The 23176-nt window shown below is 39.4% G+C and overlaps 1 protein-coding gene across 1 annotated transcript in view; it reads left to right on the forward strand.

Moving 5' to 3' along the window:
• The window catches only part of LOC135057480 (nucleolin-like), a 172802-nt gene that overhangs the window by 144163 nt on the left and 5463 nt on the right, over positions 1-23176 (forward strand). The window contains exons 7-10 of the mRNA XM_063963363.1: positions 18497-18694; positions 18838-18987; positions 20251-20439; positions 20583-20759. Of these exons, the coding sequence (XP_063819433.1) occupies positions 18497-18694; positions 18838-18987; positions 20251-20439; positions 20583-20759 (714 nt within the window). The remainder of the gene's footprint in view (positions 1-18496; positions 18695-18837; positions 18988-20250; positions 20440-20582; positions 20760-23176) is intronic.

The following is a 23176-nucleotide window of genomic DNA, read 5'->3' on the forward strand; positions in this document are numbered from 1 at the left end:
ATAATGACTAAATGGTCACACCTAACACTCCTCACATATACGTAAGTGGCAGCTTTAAAACAATATAAAGATAAACATTAAAAAATGAAGTATAAAAAAGCGCCTGGTAGTGTTGGTGACTCACTCCTCGTGAAAAAGATTTGTGATAATAAAACAGATAAATTATAATAAACTTAGCTGCGGGTATTTCTGGTAGATGACTCTTATAGACAGCACATGTAAAGGAGAGATAAAATAAACATAGTGTGTACTGTTTTCAAATTTCCACAGATGTTTTTCAGAATAAACAATTTATAGGAACTGTGCAGGTTCCAATTTTAAAAGGAGAAACTATGTTTAGTTAAAAACAATAGTTTAATGAACACACTCCTGCCAGAACATGCAGGTCACATATATAAATAAAACAGTACACAAAATAAAAGGACATATATAGCAGCTGATTCAAAAATAGAAAGTGCAGGTATTAATCGTACAATATAAAAGAATATAATAGGCTTATCTGTCCACAGGTATGGGTATTGGATTAAAATTCATCCATGAATGCAGGTATCAAACGTACAGAAAGTAAGATAAAAACATGGCTTATCTGTCCACGGATAGGAAGTCAGAAAGGGGTGGGCATCCAGTCCCTGTCCCAACGCGTTTCGTCCTGAAATGAGGACTTCTTCAAGGGGATGACATGTTATGGGAGTCCTGGGGTTTTTATCCTAAGGAATGGGGTCACATGTGAGGAAGTGATCTCACTTCCTGTGAGTTCCTCCGGTTTTTTTAGTGGAGTAAAATGATTCAAAACTAATCTCTTTTATAGTCTGGAGATGGCGAGGATATCTTAGTTAGAGCATAATGAGTTTGTTATAGATATAACAAATGTTTTTAGACTGGAGTTTAACCGAGTGTGGAACGCAAATACGTCACTTCCGGTTCGCGCTGTGGAACGCATCGCGTCACTTCCGTTATCGGTGATGCTCAGTTCAGTTCATAGTATGCTGGGGAGACGGCGCAATGATTAGTAAAGATGCCAAACAAGTTCATTGTCAGTTCATTGTTCAGTAATCTGGTTTCAAATATCGTTGTAACGCGACGTCACTTCCGGCCTGATAAGCAGAAAACGGATATTTCATTTCCGCCGACGTCACATCCTGTTGTTGGAACGCACGGCCATCTTTGATGGATGGATTTCATCTGTAAATGTTGGAACGCAAATATTCATAGACGCTTAAATATATATATATAAAATATTTATGAAATATTCATTTGGTGAGGAATAATCCTTATTAATAGTTCATTTAAAAATAGTGATAATAAATTAATTAATATGGAATAATTGTTGATTTAAAATTAGTGGTAATAAAGTGCCATATAAGTGATAAAGGAAAATAGCCGGGGGGAGGGGGGGGGGGGGTTGGGAAAATTGGGGGAGTGGCTAGAAGGTGAGGATGAATTTAAAGAAAAGGAGCAATTTCGAATCCCTCGTTAAATCCTTGGGGTGACATAGTATTCAGCTCGAAGATCCAAAACATCTCTCTTTGTGACAATTTATTCAAGATGTCTCCGCCCCTTTCACCCAAGGTCACATTTTCAATACCTTTAAAGGTGAGGTTATCGGGGTTGGAGTTGTGCATTTCTTCAAAATGTCTATAAATCACGTGCGTTGAAACTTTATTTTTTATGTTTCTTACATGTTCTTGGATGCGTATTTTCAAACATCTTTTAGTTTTTCCGACATATCTCTGACCGCACGTGCATTCCAATAAATAGATCACCATAGTGGAATTGCAATTGATGAACGATTTAATAGTATATTCTTTTGTGTTGTCACTGTTGAAGAAAGTTTTTCTGTTTCTGTGGACTAATTTGCAGATTATGCATTTGCCGCATTTGTAACTTCCATGGCATTTCAATGTCGACACTGGTTTTGTTGTTTTCAGAAGACTTGGTGCTAGAATTTCCTTCAAGTTAGTAGTTTTCCTATATACAATATGTGGTTGAGAGGGAAGAATGTCTTTGAGGATAGGATCCATCATAAGGATGTTCCAATGTTTGCTCAATGATTGTTTAATGGCTGTTTCATGACAACTGTATGTTGTGACAAAAGGGATGGATGGCCGTTGAAGCACCTGATTATTTTTAGTTTGAGAATTCTGTATTGAATTTTTCTTAGTTTTTTCCAGGGCTTTTGAGATGATTTCTTCTGGATATTCCCTTTCAGCAAATCTCTTGGCATACAGCTGTAGTTGGTGGTCCTCATCTTCCCTCTGGCTGCAGTTTCTTTTAATCCGATAAAATTGTGAATATGGAATGTTTTGTTTCCAATTTTTTTGGTGACAGCTTTTGAAGTGTAGGTAGCTATTCGTGTCAACCTTTTTTATGAAGTTACACGTGATGATTTTAGTTTCTTTTGATGATAATATTAGATCCAGGAATTCGATTTTCTCTTTGTTATGCTTTTCTGTAAATTTCAGATTAAATTGGTTAGCTGATATCTTCTGAAAAAAGTCCAGGAATGAGGAGTCTGTTCCTTCCCAGATGATCAGTATATCATCGATATACCTTTTGTAGATCACCAACTGGTCGACAAATGCATTATTCGTGAAGATGTTCTCTTCTTCCCAGCTGCCCATTAAAAGGTTGGCAAAGCTGGGGGCAAAAATAGTCCCCATGGCTGTTCCACGTGTTTGTAGGTAAAAGGACTCTTTGAATTTAAAATAATTGTGACTCAGAATAAATCTGATAAAATCACAAATAGCTTTTTTGTGTGTCGTACTTAAACTAGTATCCCTGTCCAGGAATTTTTTGCAAGCAGTAATTCCAGTTTCGTGTACAATACATGTGTACAGACTTTCTACGTCAATCGTCACCCACAAGTAAGTATCTTACCAGATGATATTTTTTGTAGTTTCCAGTACACTGTTGGTGTCCTTTAGATAGGAAGGTAATTCAATTACATATTTTTTCAAGAAGAGGTCAATGTATTCCGATAAATGTGAGGTTAGGGAGTCAATGCCCGCGATAATTGGTCTGCCCGGGGGATTTGTCATGTTTTTATGTATCTTGGGAAGATAATAAAAAATTGGAATAATTGGGGATGTTATCATCAAAAACTGGTACTCTTCTTTTTCCAGGACAGAGCAATGTAGATAATGTATCAACAAGATTCTCAAATCCTCAGTGTACTGTTGTGTGGGGTCTTGAAGTAATTGTTTATAGGAGTTGATGTCACTTAGAAGACGAATAGCTTCTTTCTCATACGCTGATCTGTCTAAAATGACCACTCCTCCTCCTTTATCGGCCTGCTTGATCACAATTTCAGGATTTGTCTTCAGGTTTTTCAGGGCTTGCTTCTCATGATTCTTCAAATTGTTCTGTTTTATAGGTGGAAGGTCTTGCTCACATAAGTCTTTCTTCACTAGATCTTGGAATATGGCAATATGGTGTCCTTTGGATTCTAGCGGATAATATTTTGATTTTCTTTTTAAGCCTGATTTTGATTCAGGGATAGGATTTTTGTCGTTTTCCTTTTTGGCAAAGTGTCTTTTCAGTGTGAGGTTTCTAGTAAATTTATTAAGGTCTATAAAAGTATTGAACTTGTTCATCTGGTTTGATGGTGCGAATTTCAGTCCTTTACTCAATAATGATTTTTCAGATTCATTAAGTTTGTGTTGCGAGAGGTTAAAAATTCCATTGGACGTATTTTCTAATTCTGTTGGTATTTTCTTTTCGCGTTTTGTCCGCCCGCTGCCTCGGGTGCCTCTTCTTCTACGAAGGTCCTTTTTATTGGTGAGGGTTTCTTGAACCGTTCTCGAAAGAATGTTTTCTTCTGTGACTCTAGGTTGGTGGTGTGTGGATCGGGGGATAAAAAATCCGAGTCACTGTTTGACTCTTGTCGCTGAAGGGCAGTGAATCTGTTGGCCATATTGAGTTTCTTATGTTGTGGTGTATAAGTTCTCTGTATTCCCAGATTTTGTCTTAATCTTGGTTGGCGTGGTGTGATTTTCCAGCCTCGCTGTCTCGGGTCTTGGTAAATCGGATTTTTTTCCGTTCTATTAGTGGTGAATCTACTCCAATTCTTAATTCTATTGTTGAGATAATCCTGTTTATCTCGTTGGAATTTTTTCTCCTTCCCTTTTATGACTTCTTCGATTTTTTCGAGTTTCTTAGTGAGGGTCAGATCATTAGCCTTAAAAATTTCTTTATCTTTGTGGGGTAACAAGAGTGTTTCTTTAAGTAATAATTCCTCTTCCAATTTCTGGAGAGTCTTGGATTTTTCAGAAATAATCAATTTCATTAAATTAGTTGAACACTCGTGTAAGATTTTATCCCAACTGGATATGAATTCCTGGTCTTCAATCCCAAAAGTGGGGTTTTTTTGTATCCGGAGACCCCTTGGAACTCTATTAGCTGCGATATAGTGTTCTAGTCCTTTTATTTCCCACCAGCTTTTAATTTCTTTGGTCAATAATCTCTCTGTTTCCCAAAATAGTTCGTCTATGTCATCTGTTTGTTTGCCCGGCTGTTGGGCTGTAGGATTATCTTCATTAAAGATTTTTTGACACAGATTGTTTCTTTTGTCAAGGCCTCTGTGTTTTAACATGGCAAGGAAGGTCTAGGGAATAACCGGCAGCTAGACAGTAATAAGTGATTTAAGTGAAAAAATAGAGAATAGCGCCTAGGTGTATTCAGTAAGACCCCTAAAAGCAAAGGGATATAATGACTAAATGGTCACACCTAACACTCCTCACATATACGTAAGTGGCAGCTTTAAAACAATATAAAGATAAACATTAAAAAATGAAGTATAAAAAAGCGCCTGGTAGTGTTGGTGACTCACTCCTCGTGAAAAAGATTTGTGATAATAAAACAGATAAATTATAATAAACTTAGCTGCGGGTATTTCTGGTAGATGACTCTTATAGACAGCACATGTAAAGGAGAGATAAAATAAACATAGTGTGTACTGTTTTCAAATTTCCACAGATGTTTTTCAGAATAAACAATTTATAGGAACTGTGCAGGTTCCAATTTTAAAAGGAGAAACTATGTTTAGTTAAAAACAATAGTTTAATGAACACACTCCTGCCAGAACATGCAGGTCACATATATAAATAAAACAGTACACAAAATAAAAGGACATATATAGCAGCTGATTCAAAAATAGAAAGTGCAGGTATTAATCGTACAATATAAAAGAATATAATAGGCTTATCTGTCCACAGGTATGGGTATTGGATTAAAATTCATCCATGAATGCAGGTATCAAACATACAGAAAGTAAGATAAAAACATGGCTTATCTGTCCACGGATAGGAAGTCAGAAAGGGGTGGGCATCCAGTCCCTGTCCCAACGCGTTTCGTCCTGAAATGAGGACTTCTTCAAGGGGATGACATGTTATGGGAGTCCTGGGGTTTTTATCCTAAGGAATGGGGTCACATGTGAGGAAGTGATCTCACTTCCTGTGAGTTCCTCCGGTTTTTTTAGTGGAGTAAAATGATTCAAAACTAATCTCTTTTATAGTCTGGAGATGGCGAGGATATCTTAGTTAGAGCATAATGAGTTTGTTATAGATATAACAAATGTTTTTAGACTGGAGTTTAACCGAGTGTGGAACGCAAATACGTCACTTCCGGTTCGCGCTGTGGAACGCATCGCGTCACTTCCGTTATCGGTGATGCTCAGTTCAGTTCATAGTATGCTGGGGAGACGGCGCAATGATTAGTAAAGATGCCAAACAAGTTCATTGTCAGTTCATTGTTCAGTAATCTGGTTTCAAATATCGTTGTAACGCGACGTCACTTCCGGCCTGATAAGCAGAAAACGGATATTTCATTTCCGCCGACGTCACATCCTGTTGTTGGAACGCACGGCCATCTTTGATGGATGGATTTCATCTGTAAATGTTGGAACGCAAATATTCATAGACGCTTAAATATATATATATAAAATATTTATGAAATATTCATTTGGTGAGGAATAATCCTTATTAATAGTTCATTTAAAAATAGTGATAATAAATTAATTAATATGGAATAATTGTTGATTTAAAATTAGTGGTAATAAAGTGCCATATAAGTGATAAAGGAAAATAGCCGGGGGGAGGGGGGGGGGGGTTGGGAAAATTGGGGGAGTGGCTAGAAGGTGAGGATGAATTTAAAGAAAAGGAGCAATTTCGAATCCCTCGTTAAATCCTTGGGGTGACATAGTATTCAGCTCGAAGATCCAAAACATCTCTCTTTGTGACAATTTATTCAAGATGTCTCCGCCCCTTTCACCCAAGGTCACATTTTCAATACCTTTAAAGGTGAGGTATTGAATATTTGCGTTCCAACATTTACAGATGAAATCCATCCATCAAAGATGGCCGTGCGTTCCAACAACAGGATGTGACGTCGGCGGAAATGAAATATCCGTTTTCTGCTTATCAGGCCGGAAGTGACGTCGCGTTACAACGATATTTGAAACCAGATTACTGAACAATGAACTGACAATGAACTTGTTTGGCATCTTTACTAATCATTGCGCCGTCTCCCCAGCATACTATGAACTGAACTGAGCATCACCGATAACGGAAGTGACGCGATGCGTTCCACAGCGCGAACCGGAAGTGACGTATTTGCGTTCCACACTCGGTTAAACTCCAGTCTAAAAACATTTGTTATATCTATAACAAACTCATTATGCTCTAACTAAGATATCCTCGCCATCTCCAGACTATAAAAGAGATTAGTTTTGAATCATTTTACTCCACTAAAAAAACCGGAGGAACTCACAGGAAGTGAGATCACTTCCTCACATGTGACCCCATTCCTTAGGATAAAAACCCCAGGACTCCCATAACATGTCATCCCCTTGAAGAAGTCCTCATTTCAGGACGAAACGCGTTGGGACAGGGACTGGATGCCCACCCCTTTCTGACTTCCTATCCGTGGACAGATAAGCCATGTTTTTATCTTACTTTCTGTACGTTTGATACCTGCATTCATGGATGAATTTTAATCCAATACCCATACCTGTGGACAGATAAGCCTATTATATTCTTTTATATTGTACGATTAATACCTGCACTTTCTATTTTTGAATCAGCTGCTATATATGTCCTTTTATTTTGTGTACTGTTTTATTTATATATGTGACCTGCATGTTCTGGCAGGAGTGTGTTCATTAAACTATTGTTTTTAACTAAACATAGTTTCTCCTTTTAAAATTGGAACCTGCACAGTTCCTATAAATTGTTTATTCTGAAAAACATCTGTGGAAATTTGAAAACAGTACACACTATGTTTATTTTATCTCTCCTTTACATGTGCTGTCTATAAGAGTCATCTACCAGAAATACCCGCAGCTAAGTTTATTATAATTTATCTGTTTTATTATCACAAATCTTTTTCACGAGGAGTGAGTCACCAACACTACCAGGCGCTTTTTTATACTTCATTTTTTAATGTTTATCTTTATATTGTTTTAAAGCTGCCACTTACGTATATGTGAGGAGTGTTAGGTGTGACCATTTAGTCATTATATCCCTTTGCTTTTAGGGGTCTTACTGAATACACCTAGGCGCTATTCTCTATTTTTTCACTTAAATCACTTATTACTGTCTAGCTGCCGGTTATTCCCTAGACCTTCCTTGCCATGTTAAAACACAGAGGCCTTGACAAAAGAAACAATCTGTGTCAAAAAATCTTTAATGAAGATAATCCTACAGCCCAACAGCCGGGCAAACAAACAGATGACATAGACGAACTATTTTGGGAAACAGAGAGATTATTGACCAAAGAAATTAAAAGCTGGTGGGAAATAAAAGGACTAGAACACTATATCGCAGCTAATAGAGTTCCAAGGGGTCTCCGGATACAAAAAAACCCCACTTTTGGGATTGAAGACCAGGAATTCATATCCAGTTGGGATAAAATCTTACACGAGTGTTCAACTAATTTAATGAAATTGATTATTTCTGAAAAATCCAAGACTCTCCAGAAATTGGAAGAGGAATTATTACTTAAAGAAACACTCTTGTTACCCCACAAAGATAAAGAAATTTTTAAGGCTAATGATCTGACCCTCACTAAGAAACTCGAAAAAATCGAAGAAGAAGTCATAAAAGGGAAGGAGAAAAAATTCCAACGAGATAAACAGGATTATCTCAACAATAGAATTAAGAATTGGAGTAGATTCACCACTAATAGAACGGAAAAAAATCCGATTTACCAAGACCCGAGACAGCGAGGCTGGAAAATCACACCACGCCAACCAAGATTAAGACAAAATCTGGGAATACAGAGAACTTATACACCACAACATAAGAAACTCAATATGGCCAACAGATTCACTGCCCTTCAGCGACAAGAGTCAAACAGTGACTCGGATTTTTTATCCCCCGATCCACACACCACCAACCTAGAGTCACAGAAGAAAACATTCTTTCGAGAACGGTTCAAGAAACCCTCACCAATAAAAAGGACCTTCGTAGAAGAAGAGGCACCCGAGGCAGCGGGCGGACAAAACGCGAAAAGAAAATACCAACAGAATTAGAAAATACGTCCAATGGAATTTTTAACCTCTCGCAACACAAACTTAATGAATCTGAAAAATCATTATTGAGTAAAGGACTGAAATTCGCACCATCAAGCCAGATGAACAAGTTCAATACTTTTATAGACCTTAATAAATTTACTAGAAACCTCACACTGAAAAGACACTTTGCCAAAAAGGAAAACGACAAAAATCCTATCCCTGAATCAAAATCAGGCTTAAAAAGAAAATCAAAATATTATCCGCTAGAATCCAAAGGACACCATATTGCCATATTCCAAGATCTAGTGAAGAAAGACTTATGTGAGCAAGACCTTCCACCTATAAAACAGAACAATTTGAAGAATCATGAGAAGCAAGCCCTGAAAAACCTGAAGACAAATCCTGAAATTGTGATCAAGCAGGCCGATAAAGGAGGAGGAGTGGTCATTTTAGACAGATCAGCGTATGAGAAAGAAGCTATTCGTCTTCTAAGTGACATCAACTCCTATAAACAATTACTTCAAGACCCCACACAACAGTACACTGAGGATTTGAGAATCTTGTTGATACATTATCTACATTGCTCTGTCCTGGAAAAAGAAGAGTACCAGTTTTTGATGATAACATCCCCAATTATTCCAATTTTTTATTATCTTCCCAAGATACATAAAAACATGACAAATCCCCCGGGCAGACCAATTATCGCGGGCATTGACTCCCTAACCTCACATTTATCGGAATACATTGACCTCTTCTTGAAAAAATATGTAATTGAATTACCTTCCTATCTAAAGGACACCAACAGTGTACTGGAAACTACAAAAAATATCATCTGGAAAGATACTTACTTGTGGGTGACGATTGACGTAGAAAGTCTGTACACATGTATTGTACACGAAACTGGAATTACTGCTTGCAAAAAATTCCTGGACAGGGATACTAGTTTAAGTACGACACACAAAAAAGCTATTTGTGATTTTATCAGATTTATTCTGAGTCACAATTATTTTAAATTCAAAGAGTCCTTTTACCTACAAACACGTGGAACAGCCATGGGGACTATTTTTGCCCCCAGCTTTGCCAACCTTTTAATGGGCAGCTGGGAAGAAGAGAACATCTTCACGAAAAATGCATTTGTCGACCAGTTGGTGATCTACAAAAGGTATATCGATGATATACTGATCATCTGGGAAGGAACAGACTCCTCATTCCTGGACTTTTTTCAGAAGATATCAGCTAACCAATTTAATCTGAAATTTACAGAAAAGCATAACAAAGAGAAAATCGAATTCCTGGATCTAATATTATCATCAAAAGAAACTAAAATCATCACGTGTAACTTCATAAAAAAGGTTGACACGAATAGCTACCTACACTTCAAAAGCTGTCACCAAAAAAATTGGAAACAAAACATTCCATATTCACAATTTTATCGGATTAAAAGAAACTGCAGCCAGAGGGAAGATGAGGACCACCAACTACAGCTGTATGCCAAGAGATTTGCTGAAAGGGAATATCCAGAAGAAATCATCTCAAAAGCCCTGGAAAAAACTAAGAAAAATTCAATACAGAATTCTCAAACTAAAAATAATCAGGTGCTTCAACGGCCATCCATCCCTTTTGTCACAACATACAGTTGTCATGAAACAGCCATTAAACAATCATTGAGCAAACATTGGAACATCCTTATGATGGATCCTATCCTCAAAGACATTCTTCCCTCTCAACCACATATTGTATATAGGAAAACTACTAACTTGAAGGAAATTCTAGCACCAAGTCTTCTGAAAACAACAAAACCAGTGTCGACATTGAAATGCCATGGAAGTTACAAATGCGGCAAATGCATAATCTGCAAATTAGTCCACAGAAACAGAAAAACTTTCTTCAACAGTGACAACACAAAAGAATATACTATTAAATCGTTCATCAATTGCAATTCCACTATGGTGATCTATTTATTGGAATGCACGTGCGGTCAGAGATATGTCGGAAAAACTAAAAGATGTTTGAAAATACGCATCCAAGAACATGTAAGAAACATAAAAAATAAAGTTTCAACGCACGTGATTTATAGACATTTTGAAGAAATGCACAACTCCAACCCCGATAACCTCACCTTTAAAGGTATTGAAAATGTGACCTTGGGTGAAAGGGGCGGAGACATCTTGAATAAATTGTCACAAAGAGAGATGTTTTGGATCTTCGAGCTGAATACTATGTCACCCCAAGGATTTAACGAGGGATTCGAAATTGCTCCTTTTCTTTAAATTCATCCTCACCTTCTAGCCACTCCCCCAATTTTCCCAACCCCCCCCCCCTCCCCCCGGCTATTTTCCTTTATCACTTATATGGCACTTTATTACCACTAATTTTAAATCAACAATTATTCCATATTAATTAATTTATTATCACTATTTTTAAATGAACTATTAATAAGGATTATTCCTCACCAAATGAATATTTCATAAATATTTTATATATATATATTTAAGCGTCTATGAATATTTGCGTTCCAACATTTACAGATGAAATCCATCCATCAAAGATGGCCGTGCGTTCCAACAACAGGATGTGACGTCGGCGGAAATGAAATATCCGTTTTCTGCTTATCAGGCCGGAAGTGACGTCGCGTTACAACGATATTTGAAACCAGATTACTGAACAATGAACTGACAATGAACTTGTTTGGCATCTTTACTAATCATTGCGCCGTCTCCCCAGCATACTATGAACTGAACTGAGCATCACCGATAACGGAAGTGACGCGATGCGTTCCACAGCGCGAACCGGAAGTGACGTATTTGCGTTCCACACTCGGTTAAACTCCAGTCTAAAAACATTTGTTATATCTATAACAAACTCATTATGCTCTAACTAAGATATCCTCGCCATCTCCAGACTATAAAAGAGATTAGTTTTGAATCATTTTACTCCACTAAAAAAACCGGAGGAACTCACAGGAAGTGAGATCACTTCCTCACATGTGACCCCATTCCTTAGGATAAAAACCCCAGGACTCCCATAACATGTCATCCCCTTGAAGAAGTCCTCATTTCAGGACGAAACGCGTTGGGACAGGGACTGGATGCCCACCCCTTTCTGACTTCCTATCCGTGGACAGATAAGCCATGTTTTTATCTTACTTTCTGTACGTTTGATACCTGCATTCATGGATGAATTTTAATCCAATACCCATACCTGTGGACAGATAAGCCTATTATATTCTTTTATATTGTACGATTAATACCTGCACTTTCTATTTTTGAATCAGCTGCTATATATGTCCTTTTATTTTGTGTACTGTTTTATTTATATATGTGACCTGCATGTTCTGGCAGGAGTGTGTTCATTAAACTATTGTTTTTAACTAAACATAGTTTCTCCTTTTAAAATTGGAACCTGCACAGTTCCTATAAATTGTTTATTCTGAAAAACATCTGTGGAAATTTGAAAACAGTACACACTATGTTTATTTTATCTCTCCTTTACATGTGCTGTCTATAAGAGTCATCTACCAGAAATACCCGCAGCTAAGTTTATTATAATTTATCTGTTTTATTATCACAAATCTTTTTCACGAGGAGTGAGTCACCAACACTACCAGGCGCTTTTTTATACTTCATTTTTTAATGTTTATCTTTATATTGTTTTAAAGCTGCCACTTACGTATATGTGAGGAGTGTTAGGTGTGACCATTTAGTCATTATATCCCTTTGCTTTTAGGGGTCTTACTGAATACACCTAGGCGCTATTCTCTATTTTTTCACTTAAATCACTTATTACTGTCTAGCTGCCGGTTATTCCCTAGACCTTCCTTGCCATGTTAAAACACAGAGGCCTTGACAAAAGAAACAATCTGTGTCAAAAAATCTTTAATGAAGATAATCCTACAGCCCAACAGCCGGGCAAACAAACAGATGACATAGACGAACTATTTTGGGAAACAGAGAGATTATTGACCAAAGAAATTAAAAGCTGGTGGGAAATAAAAGGACTAGAACACTATATCGCAGCTAATAGAGTTCCAAGGGGTCTCCGGATACAAAAAAACCCCACTTTTGGGATTGAAGACCAGGAATTCATATCCAGTTGGGATAAAATCTTACACGAGTGTTCAACTAATTTAATGAAATTGATTATTTCTGAAAAATCCAAGACTCTCCAGAAATTGGAAGAGGAATTATTACTTAAAGAAACACTCTTGTTACCCCACAAAGATAAAGAAATTTTTAAGGCTAATGATCTGACCCTCACTAAGAAACTCGAAAAAATCGAAGAAGAAGTCATAAAAGGGAAGGAGAAAAAATTCCAACGAGATAAACAGGATTATCTCAACAATAGAATTAAGAATTGGAGTAGATTCACCACTAATAGAACGGAAAAAAATCCGATTTACCAAGACCCGAGACAGCGAGGCTGGAAAATCACACCACGCCAACCAAGATTAAGACAAAATCTGGGAATACAGAGAACTTATACACCACAACATAAGAAACTCAATATGGCCAACAGATTCACTGCCCTTCAGCGACAAGAGTCAAACAGTGACTCGGATTTTTTATCCCCCGATCCACACACCACCAACCTAGAGTCACAGAAGAAAACATTCTTTCGAGAACGGTTCAAGAAACCCTCACCAATAAAAAGGACCTTCGTAGAAGAAGAGGCACCCGAGGCAGCGGGCGGACAAAACGCGAAAAGAAAATACCAACAGAATTAGAAAATACGTCCAATGGAATTTTTAACCTCTCGCAACACAAACTTAATGAATCTGAAAAATCATTATTGAGTAAAGGACTGAAATTCGCACCATCAAGCCAGATGAACAAGTTCAATACTTTTATAGACCTTAATAAATTTACTAGAAACCTCACACTGAAAAGACACTTTGCCAAAAAGGAAAACGACAAAAATCCTATCCCTGAATCAAAATCAGGCTTAAAAAGAAAATCAAAATATTATCCGCTAGAATCCAAAGGACACCATATTGCCATATTCCAAGATCTAGTGAAGAAAGACTTATGTGAGCAAGACCTTCCACCTATAAAACAGAACAATTTGAAGAATCATGAGAAGCAAGCCCTGAAAAACCTGAAGACAAATCCTGAAATTGTGATCAAGCAGGCCGATAAAGGAGGAGGAGTGGTCATTTTAGACAGATCAGCGTATGAGAAAGAAGCTATTCGTCTTCTAAGTGACATCAACTCCTATAAACAATTACTTCAAGACCCCACACAACAGTACACTGAGGATTTGAGAATCTTGTTGATACATTATCTACATTGCTCTGTCCTGGAAAAAGAAGAGTACCAGTTTTTGATGATAACATCCCCAATTATTCCAATTTTTTATTATCTTCCCAAGATACATAAAAACATGACAAATCCCCCGGGCAGACCAATTATCGCGGGCATTGACTCCCTAACCTCACATTTATCGGAATACATTGACCTCTTCTTGAAAAAATATGTAATTGAATTACCTTCCTATCTAAAGGACACCAACAGTGTACTGGAAACTACAAAAAATATCATCTGGAAAGATACTTACTTGTGGGTGACGATTGACGTAGAAAGTCTGTACACATGTATTGTACACGAAACTGGAATTACTGCTTGCAAAAAATTCCTGGACAGGGATACTAGTTTAAGTACGACACACAAAAAAGCTATTTGTGATTTTATCAGATTTATTCTGAGTCACAATTATTTTAAATTCAAAGAGTCCTTTTACCTACAAACACGTGGAACAGCCATGGGGACTATTTTTGCCCCCAGCTTTGCCAACCTTTTAATGGGCAGCTGGGAAGAAGAGAACATCTTCACGAAAAATGCATTTGTCGACCAGTTGGTGATCTACAAAAGGTATATCGATGATATACTGATCATCTGGGAAGGAACAGACTCCTCATTCCTGGACTTTTTTCAGAAGATATCAGCTAACCAATTTAATCTGAAATTTACAGAAAAGCATAACAAAGAGAAAATCGAATTCCTGGATCTAATATTATCATCAAAAGAAACTAAAATCATCACGTGTAACTTCATAAAAAAGGTTGACACGAATAGCTACCTACACTTCAAAAGCTGTCACCAAAAAAATTGGAAACAAAACATTCCATATTCACAATTTTATCGGATTAAAAGAAACTGCAGCCAGAGGGAAGATGAGGACCACCAACTACAGCTGTATGCCAAGAGATTTGCTGAAAGGGAATATCCAGAAGAAATCATCTCAAAAGCCCTGGAAAAAACTAAGAAAAATTCAATACAGAATTCTCAAACTAAAAATAATCAGGTGCTTCAACGGCCATCCATCCCTTTTGTCACAACATACAGTTGTCATGAAACAGCCATTAAACAATCATTGAGCAAACATTGGAACATCCTTATGATGGATCCTATCCTCAAAGACATTCTTCCCTCTCAACCACATATTGTATATAGGAAAACTACTAACTTGAAGGAAATTCTAGCACCAAGTCTTCTGAAAACAACAAAACCAGTGTCGACATTGAAATGCCATGGAAGTTACAAATGCGGCAAATGCATAATCTGCAAATTAGTCCACAGAAACAGAAAAACTTTCTTCAACAGTGACAACACAAAAGAATATACTATTAAATCGTTCATCAATTGCAATTCCACTATGGTGATCTATTTATTGGAATGCACGTGCGGTCAGAGATATGTCGGAAAAACTAAAAGATGTTTGAAAATACGCATCCAAGAACATGTAAGAAACATAAAAAATAAAGTTTCAACGCACGTGATTTATAGACATTTTGAAGAAATGCACAACTCCAACCCCGATAACCTCACCTTTAAAGGTATTGAAAATGTGACCTTGGGTGAAAGGGGCGGAGACATCTTGAATAAATTGTCACAAAGAGAGATGTTTTGGATCTTCGAGCTGAATACTATGTCACCCCAAGGATTTAACGAGGGATTCGAAATTGCTCCTTTTCTTTAAATTCATCCTCACCTTCTAGCCACTCCCCCAATTTTCCCAACCCCCCCCCCCCCCTCCCCCCGGCTATTTTCCTTTATCACTTATATGGCACTTTATTACCACTAATTTTAAATCAACAATTATTCCATATTAATTAATTTATTATCACTATTTTTAAATGAACTATTAATAAGGATTATTCCTCACCAAATGAATATTTCATAAATATTTTATATATATATATTTAAGCGTCTATGAATATTTGCGTTCCAACATTTACAGATGAAATCCATCCATCAAAGATGGCCGTGCGTTCCAACAACAGGATGTGACGTCGGCGGAAATGAAATATCCGTTTTCTGCTTATCAGGCCGGAAGTGACGTCGCGTTACAACGATATTTGAAACCAGATTACTGAACAATGAACTGACAATGAACTTGTTTGGCATCTTTACTAATCATTGCGCCGTCTCCCCAGCATACTATGAACTGAACTGAGCATCACCGATAACGGAAGTGACGCGATGCGTTCCACAGCGCGAACCGGAAGTGACGTATTTGCGTTCCACACTCGGTTAAACTCCAGTCTAAAAACATTTGTTATATCTATAACAAACTCATTATGCTCTAACTAAGATATCCTCGCCATCTCCAGACTATAAAAGAGATTAGTTTTGAATCATTTTACTCCACTAAAAAAACCGGAGGAACTCACAGGAAGTGAGATCACTTCCTCACATGTGACCCCATTCCTTAGGATAAAAACCCCAGGACTCCCATAACATGTCATCCCCTTGAAGAAGTCCTCATTTCAGGACGAAACGCGTTGGGACAGGGACTGGATGCCCACCCCTTTCTGACTTCCTATCCGTGGACAGATAAGCCATGTTTTTATCTTACTTTCTGTACGTTTGATACCTGCATTCATGGATGAATTTTAATCCAATACCCATACCTGTGGACAGATAAGCCTATTATATTCTTTTATATTGTACGATTAATACCTGCACTTTCTATTTTTGAATCAGCTGCTATATATGTCCTTTTATTTTGTGTACTGTTTTATTTATATATGTGACCTGCATGTTCTGGCAGGAGTGTGTTCATTAAACTATTGTTTTTAACTAAACATAGTTTCTCCTTTTAAAATTGGAACCTGCACAGTTCCTATAAATTGTTTATTCTGAAAAACATCTGTGGAAATTTGAAAACAGTACACACTATGTTTATTTTATCTCTCCTTTACATGTGCTGTCTATAAGAGTCATCTACCAGAAATACCCGCAGCTAAGTTTATTATAATTTATCTGTTTTATTATCACAAATCTTTTTCACGAGGAGTGAGTCACCAACACTACCAGGCGCTTTTTTATACTTCATTTTTTAATATATATATATATATATATATATATATATATATAAAATTTGTGAGTGTATTATTGGGAGTCTACTGGTCTGAGGGATGTTTGAAGCATATTATCTCTCTGCTTCTCCTCATTATCTCCCGCCCGCACTGCTCTTACTCTCCTATCTCTCTATCACATCACTCTCTCTCTCATCTCTTTTCATCCCTCTGTCTCTCTCCCTCTATCCCCCTGTGAGTCGGAGTAATGTTAATGAGAGTGGGGTACTACTGTACAGTGGCCCTCATTCCGAGTTGTTCGCTCGCAAGGCGATTATAGCAGAGTTACACACGCTAAGCCGCCGCCTACTGGGAGTGAATCTAAACATCTTAAATGTGCGACCGATGTATTCGCAATATTGCGATCAAAACCGAGTTAGCAGTTTCTGAGTAACTCCAGACTTACTCTGCCTGTGCGATCAATTCAGTGCTTTTCGGTCCCGGCTGACGTCATAAACACACCCAGCGTTCGGCCAAGCACTCCCACCGTTTCTCCAGACACGCCTGCGTTTTTTCCGGAAACGGTAGCGTTTCCTGCCACACGCCCCTAAAACGCCGTACATCCGCCCAGTAACACCCATTTCCTGTCAATCACAATGCGTTCTCCGGAGCGACGAAAAAGCCGTGAGTAAAATTACTTTCTTCTTAGTAAAGTTACTTGACGCATGCGCAGTGCGAACATTACGCATGCGCACTAAGAGAATTCTCACTGCGATGCGATGAAAAATACCGAGCGAACAACTCGGAATGAGGGCCAGTGTAAGGAGAATATGGTTGCACCACTGGGTGGCATATTTGAATTTTTATTTGTTTATTATTGCCCAACTCCCCCCCCCCCCCCACCCACCAGTAGGGGGGCACTAAAATACTGCCTTGCCCTGGGTGCCAAAAACCCTAGTTTTGGCCCTGTTATAGCACAGGGTGCTCATAGTTGCATTCTAGTCTATTACACCTTAGTAGTCACTTTATACAAGATTTAGCTTCTCCATGAAAAAAGGGTTAAACTGGCAGTGGAAAACAAAGACAAAGAGACCAATCAGCCACTGTAGTGATAAAATAATAGATAATACTCTGCACATTTTACTTTACTTAAAATAAAATACAAAAATAAATTATGTATATAATACACACACACACACACACACACACACACACACACACACACACACACACACACACACACACATACACAAACATATTACAGGTCAGAATAAACAATTTATCAGAACAGGTCGAGTATCCCATATCCAAAATGCTCGGTGCCAGGAGTATTCCAGATATAAGATTTTTTCGGACAGGTCTCAGGGGTCCACGGCAAGTCCAGTGCATTGTGGGGGATCCGCTGTGGGTCCCATGCACTGGCAGGGGGGGCTGGTGCATCAATAGGAGGGTCCAGTGTTTTCGTGTCATGTCCTGCCAGCAGTGACGGTAAGGGAACAACTTCAAAGTCACTCCCCCAACAGTGTGTGATTGGCCGTGGACTCCAGTGATGTCATGACATCACTACAGGGCCGTAATATTCTGGTTTTCAGAAAATTTTGCATAACAGGTATCTGGATAATGGATACCCCACCCGTAATATATTATCTTGTCGGGTGTTCTAAGTTTCAGTTTAATTGTGTTTTTTGCAGATTCCAGAGCTGCACATTTCCTCTAGTAGAAGGAGAAAAAGAAGAAGACAAAGAAGAAGATGAAGAAGATGAAGAAGAAGACGACGAAGAAGACGACGAAGAAGACGACGAATATGTTGAAGAAAGCCAAGAAGAAGTAGAAGAAGAAGGCAAATCTAAGGATGGGATGTTAAAACAGTGTCAGAAGAAGTATCAACAGTAAGTAGCACTTTTGCCATCAAATTACAGGTATTTGACGGTTGCCAGCCATGGCTGCTGCTTTCCTATGCCGAGTGGATAGATGACAACGAATATTATCTTGTTGTATATTTTAAGGTTCAGTTTAATTGTGTTTTTTGCAGATTCCGGAGCTGCACATTTCCTCCAGTAGAAGTAGAAGGCGATGAAGATGAAGACGAAGAAGAAGATGAATATGAAGATGAATGTGAAAATGACGATGCTGAATCCAGTTTACCTGGAATGTATAAAATGTTACAGATGATGGATCTACAGTAAGTAGCACTTTTGCCATCAAATTACAGGTACTTTATGTGACTGTTACTAGCCATGGCTGCTGCTTTCCTACCCTCAATGTATGGATGACAGTGTGAAGCAGCTGCAGGCACCTGGAAGTGGTATCTACAGCTCAGCTTATGTGCTCATGCGCAATACTCCGACTACTTCTGCACATGCTCACTGAGTAACCATCAGTAGTTATACCATGAAATGGCTTTGATGTGAGGGTGAGTAGTCAGTCAGCCCAATATTTGCTGCCAGCACAGGGAAATGACACATAATAGATGGGATGTAATTATGTGACTAGCAGTCAGGAGACCGCCAGTCACATTACCGACGCTGGGATCCCGCACCTTTATAATCCCTACAGTCGGAATGCCGACTAACATGGACTATTCCCACTCTTGGGTGTGCACGAAACCCATAGTGTGGGAATAGAACCTGTGGCTTTATTGTGCTCGGCCCCCCAACAAGCATCTCAAAGCTGATTACCCGGCGTCGGTATGGTGGCTGGCTTACACATACCCAACCCTAATAGATGACCCTCCCAGTCTCAGTAGGCTGTGCAGTAACTGAGGATATACAGATGGAGACACACTAGTTGTGGCGCCATCTGTGCCTGGGCACGCCCACCCAGGCGCACCTATCGCTGAGAACATCTAAATTCGTGCGCCCGTAAATAGAGACATACAGTGGAAAACAAAGAGAAAGAGACCAATCAGCCACTGCAGTGATAACATAATAGATAATACTCTGCACATTTTACTTTACTTAAAAAAAATATATATATATATATACACACACACACACACATACACAAACATATTATAGGTCAGAATCAACAATTTATCAGTACAGGTCGGGTATCCCATATCCAAAATGCTCGGTGCCAGGAGTATTCCAGATATGGGATTTTTTTCGGACAGGTCTCAGGGGTCCACGGCAAGTCCAGTGCATTGTGGGGGATCCGCTGTGGGTCCCATGCACTGGCAGGGGGGGCTGGTGCATCAATAGGAGGGTCCAGTGTTTTCGTGTCATGTCCTGCCAGCAGTGACGGTAAGGGAACAACTTCAAAGTCACTCCCCCAACAGTGTGTGATTGGCCGTGGACTCCAGTGATGTCATGACATCACTACAGGGCCGTAATATTCTGGTTTACAGAAAATTTTGCATAACAGGTATCTGGATAATGGATACCCCACCCGTAATATATTATCTTGTCGGGTGTTCTAAGTTTCAGTTTAATTGTGTTTTTTGCAGATTCCAGAGCTGCACATTTCCTCTAGTAGAAGGAGAAAAAGAAGAAGACAAAGAAGAAGATGAAGAAGAAGACGACGAAGAAGACGACGAAGAAAACGACGAATATGTTGAAGAAAGCCAAGAAGAAGTAGAAGAAGAAGGCGAATCTAAGGATGGGATGTTAAAACAGTATCAGAAGAAGTATCAACAGTAAGTAGCACTTTTGCCATCAAATTACAGGTATTTGACGGTTGCCAGCCATGGCTGCTGCTTTCCTATGCCGAGTGGATAGATGACAACGAATATTATCTTGTTGTATATTTTAAGGTTCAGTTTAATTGTGTTTTTTGCAGATTCCGGAGCTGCACATTTCCTCCAGTAGAAGGAGAAAAAGAAGAAAAAGAAAATGAAGAAGAAGATGAAGTAGAAGGCGATGAAGATGAAGACGAAGAAGAAGATGAATGTGAAAATGACGATGCTGAATCCAGTTTACCTGGAATGTATAAAAAGTTACAGATGATGGATCTACAGTAAGTAGCACTTTTGCCATCAAATTACAGGTACTGTATGTGACGGTTGCCAGCCATGGCTGCTGCTTTCCTACCCTCAATGTATGGATGACAGTGTGAAGCAGCTGCAGGCACCTGGAAGTGGTATCTACAGCTCAGCTTATGTGCTCATGCGCAATACTCCAACTACTTCTGCACATGCTCACTGAGTAACCATCTGTAGTTATACCATGAAATGGCTTTGATGTGAGGGTGAGTAGTCAGTCAGCCCAATATTTGCTGCCAGCAGGGAAATGACACATAATAGACGGGATGTAATTATGTGACTAGCAGTCAGGAGACCGCCAGTCACATTACCGACGCTGGGATCCCACACCTTTATAATCCCTACAGTCGGAATGCCGACTAACATGGACTATTCCCACTCTTGAGTGTTCACGACACCCATGGTGTGGGAATAGAACCTGTGGCTTCATTGTGCTCGGCACCCCAACAAGCATCTCAAAGCTGATGTCCCGGCGTCGGTATGGTGGCTGGCTTACACATACCCAACCCTAATAGATGACCTCCCACTCTCAGTAGGCTGTGCAGTAACTGAGGATATACAGATGGAGCCTCACTAGTTGTGGCGCCATCTGTGCCTGGGCACGCCCACCCAGGCGCACCTAACGCTGAGAACATCTAAATCCGTGCGCCCGTAAATAGAGACATACAGTGGAAAACAAAGAGAAAGAGACCAATCAGCCACTGCAGTGATAACATAATAGATAATACTCTGCACATTTTACTTTACTTAAAAAAAACACAAATATATATATATATATATACACACACACACACACACACACACACACACACACACACACACACACACACACACATATTATAGGTCAGAATCAACAATTTATCAGTACTGGTCGGGTATCCCATATCCAAAATGCTCGGTACCAGGAGTATTCCGGATATGGGATTTTTCCAGATAACAGAATACCTGTTACCTGGACAGGTCTCAGGGGTCCATGACAGCTCCAGCGCATTGTGGGGGGTCCACTGTGGGTCAGACGCATTGGCTGGTGGGTTCAGTGCATCAACCAGTGATTCTGTGTTAGGGTCTCCTGCCCTGTGCTGCCACGTCGTCATGGCAACCGGGAGACAAGTGCTAGCGGAGTAACCTGAGCGCAGCTGATACTCCGGTTCGGGTCTTTTGCTGTGCAGTGGTTACAGGCTCTGTGCACGGCAGGGGATCCGGTGCTGGGTTTTGTGCTCACAGTCTGTGAGGTCTGAGTGGGGCGTGGACAGCACCTGCTTTATAAGGCCTCTTCTCAGGTTAAGCAGATGCTGCTGAATCTTTGTTGGTTAGTCAGTTCCTGAAAGATAGCTAGTACTGTGTAGCCTTGTATTTGTTGTTGCTTACTGCAAATAGGCCTGGGGATTTGGTACTACACTCTGCCAATCCAGACCTAGCAGTAAGACTGGAGTCAGTCGTTTAGCTTGCTGGGGTTCTTTTACTACTCTGTGAACTTAGCAAGTTTGCGGCTGTATTCTAAGACTTGCCTGCCTAAATCCTGTCTCACTGTGCAAGGTGTCAGGTGTCAGTTTAGTGGCAGTAAGCTGAACCTGTGCACTGCAAGTGAGAATTAGGATTGTGGAGACTCTCCTTGTGTCTATCATTCCATCTCTGACCAAGGAGTTTACTGCCACACCCGTTGGTAACCCTTTAGGGTTTTTGCTGTTGCCCTTAGCAACAGCATTTCGGGTTCTCTACGTATTAAAACACAACATCTTGCTTTTCCCATCTGAGCATACTAATACTAGGGAGACACCCAGTTCCTTAGCCTCTGGGCTTCCCTGTTCAATCTGTGTGTATTTTGTTACCCTATCACCTTCTGTGTACGTAATGTCATATTCCCCAGTCTGTCTGTGAGTTCATTTGTTTTGCATACCTATCCGTTCAGACACCAGTACATTCCTGCAGGCACTGGTGTGCATAACAGTTCAAACACCAGTACATTCCTGCAGGCACTGGGGTGCATAACATATTCAGCAGCCTAATACTCCTGTTGAAATTTTGTGGGAATATGGAGCATACCCCTCAAAATAAGTTGCAACAGGTCCTGACTCGACAATTTAATGATTTGTCCATTAAAATGCACACCTCCCAGGCCGCTGGCGGAGCTCCCGCAGCAGCAGCACCTTCAGGGGTTAAGGAGCCGAAAGTAAATCTCCCGGATCGTTTTTCTGGAGATCGCTCGCAGTTATTTTGTTTCAAGGAGAGCTGCAAGCTATACTTCCGGCTTAGGCCTCAGTCTTCTGGGTCGGAGATCCAGCGGGTGGGCATAGTGATTTACTTGCTACAAGGAGACACACAGGTCTGGGCATATGGGTTGCAGCCTGACTGTCCGTCGCTTAAAAGTGTTGATGCTTTTTTTACGGCACTG

This window comes from Pseudophryne corroboree, chromosome 3, assembly GCF_028390025.1.
Source record: "Pseudophryne corroboree isolate aPseCor3 chromosome 3, aPseCor3.hap2, whole genome shotgun sequence".
Lineage (NCBI taxonomy): Eukaryota > Metazoa > Chordata > Amphibia > Anura > Myobatrachidae > Pseudophryne > Pseudophryne corroboree.